At 38.8% G+C, this 13,854-nt stretch overlaps 2 protein-coding genes across 9 annotated transcripts in view; both read right to left on the reverse strand.

The window, feature by feature from the left end:
• pou6f2 (POU class 6 homeobox 2) overlaps positions 1-2,780 on the reverse strand; it is a 159,477-nt gene extending 156,697 nt beyond the window's left edge. For 6 of the 8 annotated variants that reach the window (XM_066646817.1, XM_066646812.1, XM_066646814.1 and 3 more), the window contains exons 1-2: positions 1,984-2,509; positions 82-375 (exon numbers count right to left, since the gene is read on the reverse strand). The gene's annotated coding sequence lies outside the window, so the exon portion shown is untranslated. Of the gene's footprint in view, positions 1-81; positions 376-1,983; positions 2,510-2,717 lie in introns of those variants that run through there. The other 2 variants (XM_066646813.1, XM_066646815.1) reach the window with 2 other exon arrangements.
• A 2,681-nt stretch (positions 2,781-5,461) lies between these two features.
• cdv3 (carnitine deficiency-associated gene expressed in ventricle 3) lies at positions 5,462-11,015 on the reverse strand. Its single transcript, XM_066646819.1, has 5 exons — positions 10,546-11,015; positions 7,723-7,799; positions 7,411-7,541; positions 6,916-7,078; positions 5,462-6,253 (listed from the first exon to the last, which is right to left on the reverse strand). Exons 1-5 carry the CDS (start codon positions 10,753-10,755, stop codon positions 6,127-6,129), a joined length of 708 nt encoding a protein of 235 aa, XP_066502916.1. The 5' UTR covers positions 10,756-11,015; the 3' UTR covers positions 5,462-6,126.
• Between the last annotated feature and the right edge of the window lie 2,839 nt (positions 11,016-13,854).

The following is a 13,854-nucleotide window of genomic DNA, read 5'->3' on the forward strand; positions in this document are numbered from 1 at the left end:
GCAGTTAAATATGAACATGTTGACCACACTATTTTAACAAATGCTGTACAGAAACCAATGAAGAATCACTAATTTACTTACACAGTATTTACTTTAGGGGCGGCACGGTGGCGCAGCAGGTAGTGTCGCGGTCACACAGCTCCAGGGACTTGGAGGTTGTGGGTTAGATTCCTGCTCCGGGTGACTGTCTGTGAGGAGTTGGTGTGTTCTCCCTGTGTCTGTGTGGGTTTCCTCCCACAGTCCAAAAACACACGTTGGTAGGTGGATTGGTGACTCAAAGTGTCCGTAGGTGTGAGTGTGTGTGTTGCCCTGTGAAGGACTGGAGCCCCCTCCAGGGTGTATTCCCGCCTTGCGCCCAATGATTCCAGGTAGGCTCTGGACAAGGGTTACAGATAATGAATTAATTAAGTATTTACTTTAAGGTCAACAAAAGTCTAGTAAAATTTGATGTTTCTAGCTTAACAGCTGTGGGAGGAGTAACTATTTAAAATATTAGTGAGGAGTAGTACTTAAGACAAATTAAAATGAATCCTCAATACAAGTGCTCAAATGTCTGAAAATATTTCTAAAATTGCTTATTATTTAGGCACATTTTTTGATGGATGCCAGATTTGTTCGTGTTATAACAGTTTAACAACACACGAACATTTTGGAAAAGCCTCTGCTCACACGCCCCCAAAAAAAACAAGGTTAAATTCCATATTACTGAACAAAAGTTAACTTAAAGGAGCGATCTGGAATACTGACACCTAGCGTTTGAAATCGGAACAGTCGCAAAATAGTGGAGAGAGCCGTTTGCCTCCTCCCGCTCCTCCCCAGACGTGAACCTCGAGCAGGTTTCCAGTTTGAGGAAAACTGAACGAACAAGCAAAAGACGAGTTTAAGAACTGTGGACCTGGGAAGAATAAGCAACATATTTACACAGTAAAGTGTACACAAGTTCACTAAAACACCTACATACGCAAGAAAAAGTGAAAAAAGCAATTTACCAGCCAATGTCCAAATCCACATTAAATATTTCGACTAGACAAGGCTAGTGTTACTTAACGATTTTCCCTTCCCTCTTAAATGTCATTTAGGAGGCAAAACTTTGCTTCTTATTCACAATTATCATAGTTAGACGTTTAGTTCCACCGTGCGGCCGTTTACGAGTCTTATTGGCATTCTTCGCCAGCTTCTTGAACTCTCTGTCCCACATTAATAGCCGAAGATAGCGCTATAGCGTTTGAAATGTTTTCAACCGCTACTCCAGTTTATTAAGTTTAAATCATACAAACCAACTGTATGTAAAGTCACTAAACATTTAGCGATACCTACTTAAGTGAAAGGCAAAAATGGAAGGAGCCCCTGCCGTTTTTCCTGCTCTTACAAGAATTTACTTTCTAACTACCTTAGATTTTTTTTTTAGAAATGGCTGGTGTTGTTTTCCCTTCAACCATAAACGTCATTTTAGGAGGCAGATCCTTCATAATTTTTGTATTTAAGCATTTAATCCCATAAGAAATGGGTCCGTTTTAGAATCTTATTCGCGTCATTCTCCAACGTATTCATTTCCACCTTAAACAACTATGCGAAGCTAAAGCTAGCGCTAGGTTTTATGAAAAAAACTCGTTTTGAAACTTATTTCCCATTTTATCCGTTTAGAAACGCTTATATTTGCTGTGTACTACCAAGCTTGAGCTCTCCGTTCCACCTTAAATAGGTGAATATTCAAGGCTTTTCAAACAAAATTCGTATTCCTTAAATTGTTTAACACACACCACGGAGAAACACACATGAATCTGCAAACATTTCTTTAAAACAAAAAAAACGGTATTTACACTTTTTAATTATGTTATTATTCACCTTCGCAGTATAAAACACAAAAACAGTCCTATGCCTCACTTTCTTTATATGAAACACACAACCTATGGCGTTTACTTCTTTTAATCTATACATAGGCGTCTGCATTTATATAGTTTTTCAGAAATTATTTGCTGTTACCTGTTCAGGGAAAATTAGCCAGCTCTGACTTTCAAACACAAGGCCAATAGTTCCTCTCATTTTACTTCGTCTCTGGTCATGGAGATTTTTAGAAGGGCAATGGGACCTATTGGGTTTGGTAAAATATCACATTAACTCTATTCACTTGCTCATTTCATGGCAGCAAGTCACTGTTTGTTTGTTTGACCTGGCAGCGGTTGGACGGAGGGCGGGCTCCTCACAGGTGCTCCTCTCAGGACTGGGCACTTCTCAAAGAAAATACACTGCTTCAGTAAGGTTTTGAGGCAGTGGTTGAGTCTGAAATGATGTACTTGTCCTGTTGGTTTTAGTAAAGATTTCAGCCCTAAGACAGACGTGCTCTGACAAGGACTAGGGGTTTGAGATGTGTTGGCTCGTCGGCGAACTCAAATGTTTAACTTACTGCTGTGGCCACAAGGCTACGATGATATTCAGAGAGACTTACAGAAGGGCTCGTCATTACCTCAGAACACTCAACGCTGAATATTAGCTTTATAGATACCAATTACGAATAATTAAAATACATTACCTGTTTTTTTTTTTTTTAAATCAAGAACAGACTTGACTTGTGTATACTTTTTTGATTAACATATTAGAAAACCCTCCCATCTGAATGCATTTTATTGCTTATTTTACAGTAAACAATTAACTAATGTTCATATTTAAACAAATTTAATCTCATTTAATATTACTACAACAGTACACTGTTAACCTACCTTTTAAAAACAAAACTCATATCACTGACCCAAAAGACAGATAGACAAACAGGAAATCTTTATATTATTAAACCGCTATGTATTATGGGATATTAGTCCGTAAGTGCTTCGGTTGTTCACTGGATTTACGGTGCATTGTGGGTAATAATTTAGTGTTCTATGTATAGGGAATCAAATCGCTCACTGAGAATTCGGACACTACAAAATGGCTGACACACTAAATAGTACAGTAACCAGTGGATAAGGAGTGATTTCAGACACAGCCAGTGTTTTAGTTTCGACTGTTTCCTTTATCTATGATCTCACACCATGAGACAGTTTATGACTAAGAACAGTAAATATCTTTCAGATTGCTCCTGTAAACTTGTCGTGATTCAATATAAAATGTTTATGACTTAAAATGGGGCTTATTCAATTTAAATGAAGTTTGTAGGTGAAAGCATAAAGATTTTAGAGGAAAATGTTTTTCTGAAAACTCAGTCAGACCTTTTCATTTAGAGCTGGAGTGGATTATGGCATCAGCCACTTTTGCATTTCCCATTCAAATAATAAAATAAAAATTGAATGAGTGATAAACCAAGACGGAGGAAAGGGATCGGTCTGGTTTTAAGCACACTAATATTTTTGTAAAGTGCTCTGTTTTGCATTTGTTATTTACAGATGTGTTGATGCAAGACCTGTATGTACGTGCAGGCTGTTTTTAGACGGTAGGCTTAGCAGGTCCATTTCAGTTTGGCTGGCAAAGATGAGTATAGTCTTGGCTTTGTCTCAGTAAGAGAACATTTAATACCTTGTCAGCTATTCTGGGTTATTTATATTTTTAATCAAATTAAACATCCTGTTGCCCAGTGTGTTTCCAAGGGTTTAATGTTCCTGTCGACAGACTGCAGTGCTCAGTAAAGCCACTTGGAATAATACAACTCCAGGCCTGTTTTGTAAAGCAAGGTCATCACCAGCCACTTGTTTTTCAGAAAATGAAGCTGTACACTCCAGGTTCAAATCTGCCAACATGACTAAAGTGAGAAATTATGGCAATTACTCATCCAATAAACAGTCTTTTGAAGACTTTTAATTTATAAAACTAAAAACAGTCACTCTAGGTAGAGAGTGTTTTTTGTAGATCCTTGGTGTCAGATTTCAGTCTTTAGTCTGAAACACTGCATACCTCCCTGCAAGTAACTGGTTTTAAAACAGGGCTGGACGACATAGCCAACATTTCTATCTCAATACATTACTTCATTTCAGTCAATATGATCAAAATAAACATCATCAACGTCGCAGAACAACTGCCAGAAGAATCCTGACATCACCATCTAACAAAACTCTTGGCTTTGTCAAATTAATATTTTTAAACTTTAGAGTTGAGTGCAATAAACCGACAGCAGAGCCCTGTATCGAACATATTTCAGTCCTATTTTTTATTATTATTATTACTTTATCTCTGCAGTCTTCTAAGGTCATTATACCCTTCAGATGTCTAGTTTCTATGACAACCACAGTATAGAACTGTCTTATAAGTTCCTGTAGAATGGAGCATTTCACTCACAAGACATTTAACTTATGCAAAATGTTCTGTAAAACCAGACAAAAAATGAAATGAACACTGACCAGATATTACCATAGTCACAGTAATTTAGGCTATTCTACCATAGGCCAAGATACATTCAGTTACTAGGTAATTTAAGTAAATTGTACATAGTACTTTATTTTAAACAATAATGTATAAAAAAAAATCAGTACAAGACTAACATATGTCAAGCAGCACTGTTCAGTGTCTTTGCTGACAATAACTGGCTTGTTGCCCACATTGTGCCACGTTAAATACAGATTATATTTTCTAGAGTAAATTTTAAGACTTTGGACGTTAACACGAACAATGTGTTTGAGTGAAACGCTCCATTTATGAAATTAATCCAAATATTTTTAACCAGTTTTCACCAATTCCACATAAAAATTCTGCTAAAGACACTTTATTAGAAGGTTAACCTTTAATAGTTTGCCAATCATGAAATCAAATAAAAAGTATATTGGAAAGGGATAAAGTAGGAAAATGGGAAAAACAAAGGACAAGATGTTCAGTTAATTGATGTAGGCCAATTTTTTTCTGAACATAGAGTAAGCCTAGTGCTAAAGTCATTTCCAATGCCAAATATATTGCAAGGCAAGTCTAAAAACTATGCTTACTCAGTATTCAGAAAAAAAGAAAGAAAAAAAAACAAAACAGATTAAGACTAAAGCTCAGCACTACAATCTGGTACAAGAATGCAAGGGGGTGATTTTTACTCCTCAAAGTGGTGAGATTCAGGCAAGCAGCAGCCTATCACACAGTCAACAAGAGTCTCTTCAGAGGATGATAGATTTTTCTCTCTCATATATTTATATATTTCCATCATGTTTTCTATGGTTTCACATTGTTTTTTTCTTTTCTTTTTACAATAAGGCCACTTTAAATAGCATGTCTATACAAAGACCATAAGCCTTTTATTCCCTTGTCGACAGATCTTATGCGTCCCACAAGCAGGGGTGAAAACAAAATGAATGGAAAAGAAACAATGTTCAAGTTGTGGATGAAGAGTTATCTGCTCCTCTTCGGCTTGGGATGGTGTTCGCCAACACCATCGCCAAACAGGACCAAAGGACTCCATCGACATTTTAACCACAGATATGCAACTGAGGTAGACTACCCCTCTCGCTTGTTCACAAGCCAAAAGCTCCCTGCTTGCTCACATCACAAAAACCTAATATTTGGGAGTTCTGCTGATTTTGCAAAGGGAAAAGGGGGGGGGGGGGAAAATCATGTAATTCAACAGCAGTTCTTAAATTGATCACACCCGACATCAAGGTCCATCCTCAGAGTGGCCTTTTTCAGAGATTAGCTGATGTGGCATCACCGACCACCCAGTTAACCACTGCTCCGAGTAAATCCACAGTCACAAAAGTTTGTCTTTTCCCGTTGTTTCTACGATGTTCATTTTGGGTGTCCTCTGTCATATTCAAAGCAGAATCTGAAGTCACTCAATCCCTGTTACCACAGCCCTTTTGAATGCACTCGGTAAGAGAGGACCTTGGCCAGCCAAGCATGTGACATTTCATGGCATCCGTGTAGATTTTTTTTTTGTGGCGGATTTGTAGGAGTTTTTGCATGAGAGAGAAGATAAGTATTGAGTATAGCCTGTTCTGTGTTTGACCATGTGCATGGGAGAGCAAGAGAAATGACTATTCAATCTAGATACTCTGTGTGTGTGTGTGTGTGTGTGTGTGTGTGTGTGTGTGTGTGTGTGTGTGTTTTTTCAGGCGTCTCCAGCATGGTCAGGACTGCAGCAGCACAGCAGCAGGTCATCATCTTTCCCAGCAGTTCAGACTGCACTCTTGGTGGTGGGCTGAGGAGGGGTGAGAAAGTTGTAACATTTTACTTATCCCCCAGAACGGCAAACTGGTTGTCCAACTGTAACTGCTGCATGGCCGCAGGGCCGTCTCCCTCTCTGGTACGGGTCTTGTGCTTGACCACTTCAAAAGTCTTCTCAATTTCTCTGTCCCTGAAAGAAAAGGCAATAAAGATAAATCATATCAGGATCAGCAGATACTCCAGAATACCAACATCCAAAATTCAACGTTTTTATACTTTCATTTAAATGTTTTTATACTTTCACAAAAATACTGCATATTAATAAAACCTCTGTCTACAAACATAATTATCAAGCAATAATTACTATGCATAATCAACATGAGAGAAACTATCTAAATAATCGATAAAGTTATAAACTCATTCTAAATATCTGCGATGCAACTAAGGACGTGAACACCACATGAATTGTGCATTAATCTGCTGCACAAATGGTGGAGCCAGTTGACAGTCAGTCAGCATCTCTGTGTGTGTGTGTGTGTGTGTGTGTGTGTGCCCATGCTCATATGTGCATATATTCATGTAACATTTGCAAGAGAATTCAAAGTCTGATCTTTTCCCCAGTCCCTTTAGGGGAGCTGTACTATATTATTTCAGATGATGACAATGTTGTTGTGAAGTATGTGGGACTGTGCAGGTGGAGACATCTATGCAGCCGGTCGGAGTCCAGCACAAAACAAGCCCAAGAAAATGATACCAGATGAGCTAAAAATTGAGAAGTTCATGAAGCATTTCCGCTATGTTACAGCATGTGAAATTCACATATCTAATCAAGATTAAAGTTGAAAATCTTACTTGCGAGTCTCCACGTGTTTGGCAGTAGCGAGGAGGGAAGGAAACTGGGTATCATTATAGATCTCTGGAGGCCCCTGTGAAGGGCCCTTCTTTGCGGGACCTAGTCGGGCTCCTGGGGGACGATACACTCCTGAAGGCTTTGACTCAGGAACAACCTCCTCCTCTGCAAGGAGAATGACAACCAGTCAATGAGGCAACCAGAGCTCTCATTCTCACATCAGAAGCAAGTATACATTTCAGAGACCCGAGGTGAATGAATAAAAGGGAGGAATATAATCTGAGGACATATCAATAACAAAACACCGTGGTGACGACCAAGCTGGATCTTCAGGAGTGTCCACACTTGTCAAGATGGATGTTCAGTGCCATCTACTGTACTCCAACTAAATCCACTTGAATACCTTTCATGTCATAATTACGACCTCCAAACTTGTAAGTGGGGACTTGAGGAGGACTCTCAGCATGTTAGAGTTGTGAGCATGTGCAATCACTCACCCACAGGAGCAGCTGGTGGAGGAGCTCCAGACTTGTTCCATGGACCAGAGATTTTATCTCCACTGACAAGAATAATCTCTCCATCCTCACCAACCTCTTCCTTCTCATACTCTTCCTCTTCTTTTTCATCACTATTAGATAAATAAAATAAATATTACATGTTCTGGGGCATATTAATAAATTAAAGTTACACATTTAAAAAATCTGCACACTGAAACCTTGCCAAATAAATTAATTGCATATTTATTATCTATTAAGTGGCCTCAAAATATATCAAACTTGCCTCTCATGCAAATACAATCTAGTATTTACCTTATTTGAAGGGCCTGCAGCCTCAGGCCACTGTAGTCCACCTCCTTCTGTTCAAACTCCTTCCATTCCTCATCCTCCTGCCAATGGAAAAATAAAGAGGAGGGGGATGATGTCAGCTCTTTTCACAGTTCTATCTTCCCCAGCCTGTGGATTCTACACTAACGTGGGCCTAATTAAATCATGAGTTGAACATAACAATACTCCAGAAACGCTGGTTTTAAATATACACAAGTTTAAATGACTTAAGTATAATTTTCTGTATGCGCACCTGCTCATTGGCCTTAACTGCACTTTCATACGCATATTTTGAGCAGGCGATTTTCCTGTTTTTTTTTCCCCTTAGGCCAATTAAATATGCTGAAATTACCATGCGCATATAATCAACCACACAATACGCATGGTCAGATTATGAAAATGATACAATGACAATGAAGAACACTCGAGTAAGGCCTTTTTAAGTTTTCATAATCCCTTCACAGTCCATAACACAGGAAACATATGTTCATGTTTGTGATAAAATGGTAAAATCAAATGATTAAGTTCACAACTCAAACACCCTTGTCTCCCAGAATAATCTTGAAAATATTCAAACTGCTTTAAAAGTCAGATTGCAGTTTCACAAACTATGTCTACCACATTAAATATTTTGTTAATTTAACCATGTACAGCAAGTCAGTATTCACAACCTGTTGGTTCCTAATCCAGTCCTAAGTGTTAAGGCAGCTTAGCTTCAGGCCTGGTACAGAGGATTCACCCAGCAGGGAAATTCTTCTGTAAGGTTGTAAGTGTTATATTGTGGTACAAAACATATGCTCTAGATATTTAGGCTAATCTTAATTTGCTGATTGTTCTGACCGTTTGATCTGCCAAACTATGAATCCAGTTAAATATACCGAAGATCTACACAGCTAATGTATTTGCTGGCAAACTATTATAAACATTGCCACCACAATAAAATCCAACCACATTGCCCAAAATGTCAACGCCATCTAATAAATAGTATTTTTTTAGAAATCCAGTACTAAGAGAGTTATTTATAGTCGAATTCAGACATTTGCTCCCGGAGCAAGCTCAATGTATAGATGTTAACTATGGCACAGTAGAAGTAAATTGGCAAAAAAGGAACGAGACTTATGTTGGATTAAAATGTGTTTTATCACCGCAACCCTGAAATGGATTAAGCAGAAAAGATTATGTGTTTTATGCCAAATCTTATCTAAATTTGTCACACTTTCAAACATTGGCCAATTGTTCTAATACCCTGGTATATGCAGTTTCCTCTCATACTGCATAACACTAGTTTAAATACTTAAAGTTTGAATATTTCTCACTGTTTTATAACATGGGTATCGTGTATATTAGGTGCTTACTCACTACACGTATGAAACATTTGGCACCAAAAAAATATAGTAATGACACTGAAGCCATTGACAAATTGCTAAAATCTTTGGTTTTATGGCGTGGATAAAGTCACCAAATACTACTCTATGACCAACAGCACAGTAATGTAATTTATGTTGATAATGAGGATAGTTGTTTTTAAAAATACTAATAATAATACTAAAAAAAGTAATAATTTACTTTGAGCTCATGTTTGAGGACTGTTAGCCATGTGGGGTGGTATTAGCCTAATACTAGCCCTTAGAGAACACTTTTCTTCACGCCAAGATAGCAACCAACATAAAACCACATTCAAACTGCAGCAATTTAATAAAAGGTCCTTTGAATATAATCATTGCCTCAATATAGGGACAGAAGGGCGCATTATGGTCGAACATTACGGTTATTAAATTGAAGCATTATTATGTAGCTAATGTTTTAGAAGTAACAAAGCGTGTACTATTTTGAGTCATACATCTGGACAACAAAGTCTGAAAAAAGCTAAAGTTAAAACTAGAATGTGGTATTAAATGAAAGGACTTCACTAAGGTGACATTGGCTATTTAATTAAGATTCTAAAAAGCTTAACCTTATAACCTTCACAATATATATGCCCACTTTGTTACTCTACACGTTACCCTGTGTACATCGTCGAAGAGGAAAAAAACAGTCTCGTGAATTGCTTAATTTGAGCAAAGTTACGCTCACTAATAAGTTAGCATAGCTAGCGTCTACTAGACCTAGACTCCGAAGACCGAAATAATAAAACATGACGGTTATATTGCGGCTCTAGCAGCCTCTCAAACAGTGGGAGATAAAATATACCTAGACCGGTTGGTTCCTGTTTGGGTCAGCTCTGGATTTTAACGTGTCGTGGAAAAACGCCCTACATACAAGGCCTTTCAATCCGACCAATACACCCAACTGTTCAGTCGCTAAAGTTAAATAATCCTTAGAATATATCTCCTCGTGTTCACGCAACAGTTACTCTAACTTAACCTGAGTGGGAAAGTGTACGCGGACTGCACCTAGTTAACTGACAACATGGAGTAGGGCAACACATGGCTTTACTAAATAGGGATGTTAGCACGATGACTCTGCAGCCGCTCGAACCAATGTCAACGTGCGCCAACGTCCCATTCCACCTTAAACGGTGCGGTGCCTGAACGCCGCCGCTGTACAATTAAGGTGGAACGGAGCATTGGAGCAAAACCGAGCACTTAGGACGACTGATTTAACTAAGCTAACAGCTAAACGTCGAAGTATCTAACAGCAAATTATGTGCCAGATGGGCAGACAATTTAACTGCATCTTTTCCAGAAGTGACAGATTTGATCAATCGGGGCGGTTAACGGGGTTATTCTGGTCGCCGGTTACGGCTCTCACTGGGCAAAGCTAACGCTACTTTAGCATTAGCTCACTCTAGAGACTTCTGGTACATGCCTTCTCCGTCAGCGTGTCCTGGTTTTCGTTCTTCGTCGACTTCTCCTTCTCTTTCTTGATCTTTTTTAACGAGACCGGGGCGCTGGCTGCTGCCGTGGTCGTCGTCGTCGTCTCCTTTCCTTTGCCTTTCTCCTTCTTTTTCTTTTTATCTCGCTTCGCGAAGAAGTCGTCTAGGCTCTTTTCCGCGCCAGCTGTCGCCACATCCGCCATTTTCTTCACTGAATCTCAAGCGTAAATGCTTCTCCCGAGTGACCGAACTTATCGAAACGATGATACAGACATGAGAAACGAGCTGTCCTTTGAGTGCAGTTTTTTGTGCTGGTGTTCAGTGTTTAAAGAAGCTTCATGGCCCGGCCGTGCCTCTGGGGCTCACTGAGCGGCAGAACAGAACCTTCTTCAGCCCAGTACTGCAGCCCTACCAGCTCCGACTCCCACTCACCTCACCTCACCGGATAGACCTCTCCCCAGCCCCATACCCCCTGCCCCCTGCCCCGGAATGGAAAACACGCCTAGCGTTTACGCGGGGGTTTTCAAACCTTCTTTTTTTTCCCCGTTAATTAACACCCAAATTAAAACCGAACAATAAACATGGGTAAGATACATAAATTCAAACCATCCCCAATTAAGCAACAATTAAAACGAGACCTGGCCGGTTAAAAATATCGAAGCCGGTTTATTAATTTAAGTGTTAAACAGTTAAAATGGTCAACTTTCTTTCATTTGAATATTCACCTAGCACTCATACAGTGTGGCTAAGCTTTCGAAACATTTGTAAAGTGATGCGCTAAACGGCATAATTTTTCTGATTTTAGTTATTATGGTTAACTTATTTACTTATAGATTAATTTGTTAGGGTGACCAGACGTCCTCTTTTACCCGGACATGACCTCTTTTTTAGACTTAAAAAATGTCCCCCCCTAAATTTTCATTCATTCATTCATTATCTGTAACCCTTATCCAGTTCAGGGTCGCGGTGGGTCCAGAGCCTACCTGGAATCATTGGGCGCAAGGCGGGAATACACCCTGGAGGGGGCGCCAGTCCTTCACAGGGCAACACACACACACTTTTGAGTCGCCAACCCACCTGCAACGTGTGTTTTTGGACTGTGGGAGGAAACCGGAGCACCTGGAGGAAACCCACGCGGACACGGGGAGAACACACCAACTCCTCACACACAGTCACCCGGAGCGGGAATCAAACTCACAACCTCCAGGTCCCTGGAGCTGTGTGACTGCGACACTACCTGCTGCACCACATTTACATGCTCATTTACATTTTATTTAACATTGGTTTACTAAAGACCCAGATTGTTTGTGGTTAGATATAGAGTCATATAAATGCAGATCTATGCCACTAACATGTTTATTATCATTTGAAAAAGATGGATGACAAAAACACATTTCAGAACACAAGATACTAATAAATACCTTATAGACTTGGACTAAGATAAAAACATATATTAAGAACAACAAACTTTGGAAAGTATTTGCTTCCTTATGTGGTAATCCAGAATTTCTTCCTGGTATCACTGACCCTGCATTCAAACAGTGGGAACACAGGGGGATTTTATCTATAGGAGACCTATGGCTTGGAAATCGCCTCATGTCTTTTGAAGAGCTAAGACAAGAACTAAATATCCCTCAACATGATTTTTATCAATTCCTTCAAATCAGGAGTTATGTCAACTCAGTCATACCTCAGAATTATAGTTTAAATAAATTAGAAACATTTATAAGCTTGTAAACAAAAGCAATTTATTTCTAAATGTTACAATATATTAAATAAAGAAACCACGCTGAATACTAGCTCTAGCCGAAATGGATGAGAAATGGACTTTGACATGGAGATTTTGGATGACAAGTGGGAGGAAATACTAGCTCGTGTTCACTGTGGCCTTAGCTCTAACCAGTTTGCAGAAAGGCAGCTTAAGATTATCCATAGATTATTTATCACACCTGTGAAAATGTAAAAGATGGACCCATCTAAGTCAGATCTATGTATTAAATGTCAAACAAATAGGGGCACATTCTGCATTGCCTTTGGACCTGTCCGTGTATCAAAAAGTTTTAGAAACAAATTTGTTTGGAAATTAAATGCTCACTGCATATATCAATATCACTTGACCCCTTAGTTCTAGTCTTGGGAGCGTCTGTTGGAGGACTCTCTTTTGATCAGGATTTATTGGCAATGGGCTTCGTGCTGTTGCAAGAAAGTACATTATGGTCAACTGAACTTCATCTATACAACCTAGTGTAACTCAGTGGCACAAAACAATGATAAAAAGATTAAGAAGTTCCATCAAGTATGGGGTATGTTTCTGGATTATATCAAACCTAATGTTTTTTTTTTTTCTTAAATGTAATGTTATGATTTGTCATTATTCAAGCGCTGTCTTTCTTTTTTGATCTCTTTTCTTCTCTTTAAAGTTGTTATGATAATGTACTACATACAAATGAAAACATTTTGTGTATAATTTCTCATCTACTTAGATTCTGTCCACTTTATTTATACTAATTTATTTAACTTTAACCTCTTCATTTTGAAAAACTGGGCACACAGCTGGGCACAATGGTTGGACTCTTTCTCTCTCTCTCTCTCTCTCTCTCTCTCTCTCTCTCTCTCACTCTCTCTCACTGTCACTCTCACTCACTCGCACACACACACACACACAAACAAACAAACACAGTGTGTTCATGGACACTGGGAGCAAACCCACACAGACCCGAGGATAACAAACAACTTCTCACAGCACCAGAGGAGAAAAATGGACGAAGAAATCAGGACACTGTTATGAAAATAGATATAGCAAATATGTGTTTTAAACTCAGTAGAATACGTTTTAAAAGCTAAAATGTAACTCCTAATCAGCTTCTACATTGATCAAATATTTCTAGTAAATTAAAGAGATGTGTTTTCATAACAAATGCTGTCATGATTTGCAAGGCTTTTTGAATGAATGTTCTGACTTCAAACTGGCTGCCAGTGTGAACAGAAAAGCTTCATTCAGCATATGCAGTGAACCAGAAAGGTTCCTGAACAACTGAGCTTTAAAACCAAGTTTTTAAAAGGTAGTAAGCTGGTTAAGCGCCGTTAAACAATTGAGCTTTTCAAAAGGTAAATCTTAAAATGCCGTACTACACACGACATAGTTGTATTTTAGCCCAATGCCCTTTTAGCTGAACTGATGCATATAAACATTATATTGTGGCAGCGTACAGTGAATTTGCATTCAATTACATGTAAATTCAAATGGTTTTATTTCTGTGTTTCAGGTCATACAGGAAACGGTGTCAGTCAGGTCGAATTTA

This window comes from Hoplias malabaricus, chromosome 1 (assembly GCF_029633855.1).
Source record: "Hoplias malabaricus isolate fHopMal1 chromosome 1, fHopMal1.hap1, whole genome shotgun sequence".
NCBI classification, from domain to species: Eukaryota; Metazoa; Chordata; class Actinopteri; order Characiformes; family Erythrinidae; genus Hoplias; species Hoplias malabaricus.